The 2,009-nt window shown below is 21.7% G+C and overlaps 1 protein-coding gene across 1 annotated transcript; it reads right to left on the minus strand.

Moving 5' to 3' along the window:
• Positions 1–338: 338 nt before the first annotated feature.
• LOAG_15038 (hypothetical protein) lies at positions 339–1,554 on the minus strand (the record flags this gene model as incomplete). Its single annotated transcript, XM_003150530.1, has 4 exons — positions 339–553; positions 611–635; positions 1,311–1,331; positions 1,495–1,554. Coding segments are annotated over 4 exons (321 nt in total), but the record flags the coding sequence as incomplete, so codon positions are not given.
• Positions 1,555–2,009: the final 455 nt, after the last annotated feature.

Genomic DNA, 2,009 nt, shown 5'->3' on the forward strand with positions numbered 1-2,009 from the left:
TTTTCAAAAATTGACAAGATAAGATAATTTCACATATTTAAATAATATAAATGGAACAAATTTGAATTCTTTTTGATTGAGAGAAGTAAACAAAACAAATAATTACACAAATGATAATAACATTCTATTTCATTTCATTGATTAATGATAATATAAAAAGGGTTAAAGGTTGAAATTCTTTATAAAATATCACATTCGCCATTGAAACAATTAATTTAATAGCATGCAATACATTCATTTGATTTATTTAAATTTTTGAAATAAAAATTTTCCATTGATAATTTCGATTCAAAAATTTTTCATTGATAAATAATTGATAATGTGAATGTAAAAAATACCTTATATTTTGTATTATCAATTTCTTCCACATCATGTTTACCACCAATTAAAAATGATTGCCGAATATTTTTCATTTGATCCATCGATATTCTTTCATTATCAGTATTAATATCAAATTTTTTGGTAGTAGTAGTATGTATGATATTGCTTAATACTGTTATACAGTTTGTTAAAGCAATTACAGCTATTGTTCGGAATAATAACATTTCGTAATCTTAATAATTTTCAAAATTAAAAAAAAAAACATTTATTGGTTGATTTTAAAATGAACGCAATGAATTAATAATATTTGCAATCTTAAAATTGATACTTTTACCTTTTCTTTTTTTTTTTGAAAAAATATTATAAAAGATATTTTTTGTAGATAAATTAATATTAGAAAATGATTGCTATTTCAAAAGAATATAAAAATTAAATTGTAAAAAAAAATTAAATTTGTAAAATTGTAAAAGAAAAAAAAAGAATGGATCAAAAGATATTCTTTTTTTTTTTTGAAATTGATAAAATTAATTATTAAACTAAGCAAACATAATGGAATGTAATAATTATGATAAGTGAATTCTTAAAGTAAATTTAAATCAATAAGGTTGAGAAAAAAAAAAAGAAGGAAAGATAAGAGAGAAGAGACAGGTTAACTTAATTAATAAATTATTGGATGAAATAACAAACATACCGGTAAGTAAAATGAAAAGTATTACAAAACTTTTCGTTCGTTTCGTTTCAAAGGAAAAAAGTTGACGAATTAATAAAATCAATCAAATGATAAATGTAAATCAATCAAATGATATCAATCAAATTTTTAAAAAATGATTGGAAATTAAAGAAATCAGCAAATAATAATTGGAATAAGTGAATTATTGAAATAAATTGTTAAAATTAAAAGATTTTTAAATTAAATGAATAAATTGATAATTGCATAAAGTGAAATAAGGGAAGAAATGTTGTAAAAAAAAAAAAAAATTATGATTTACCCTATTTAAATCACATTCTTGCTTAAAATTTTAAATAAAACAAGAGGAAAAAATTATCTTAATTAATTACGTTAATTAGCTAAAATTCATTTACTCGTAATTCATCGCCAGTTACTAAATGATTATTAAAACTATAAATAATTTAATGTTGATATAATTGGAATACATATAGAAAAATAAAAACAGGGAGAGGTTTAATTGAATTGAAATGATGGATAGTTCTAAGCATATATCTCAGTGTCATTTCACAATCATTAATTAAACATTAATTAATTTTCATATAATGGTTAATGAATGAAATGATAAGATAGGAAGGATAGGATATGAGTAAACAAATTATATGGCAATGAAGTTAGAAATTGGTATGGGAAGTGTAATTAAGGTTAAGGAGAAATTAATTAATCTTATTTCATATTATTGAAATTCCATTGCATTCCATTTTCACTTCTATTCCTTTGCACACGTTGTATTTCATTGTTTAATCTAACGAAACTTAATTAAAAAAGAAATTGAATAATCAATAATTACTTAAAATTCAAATAGTATATTGTAATAATGGGATAAAATGAAATGATTCAGAAATATGGCGGTGTAATATCGATGTAATACAGAAATGAAGGATTGAAAAGAGGAGAAAGGGGAGAGAGAGAGAGAGAGAGAGAGAAGAGAAGAAGAAAGGGAAAGAAGAGAAGAAGAAGA

This window comes from Loa loa (genome assembly GCF_000183805.2).
Source record: "Loa loa unplaced genomic scaffold supercont3.570, whole genome shotgun sequence".
NCBI lineage: Eukaryota > Metazoa > Nematoda > Chromadorea > Rhabditida > Onchocercidae > Loa > Loa loa.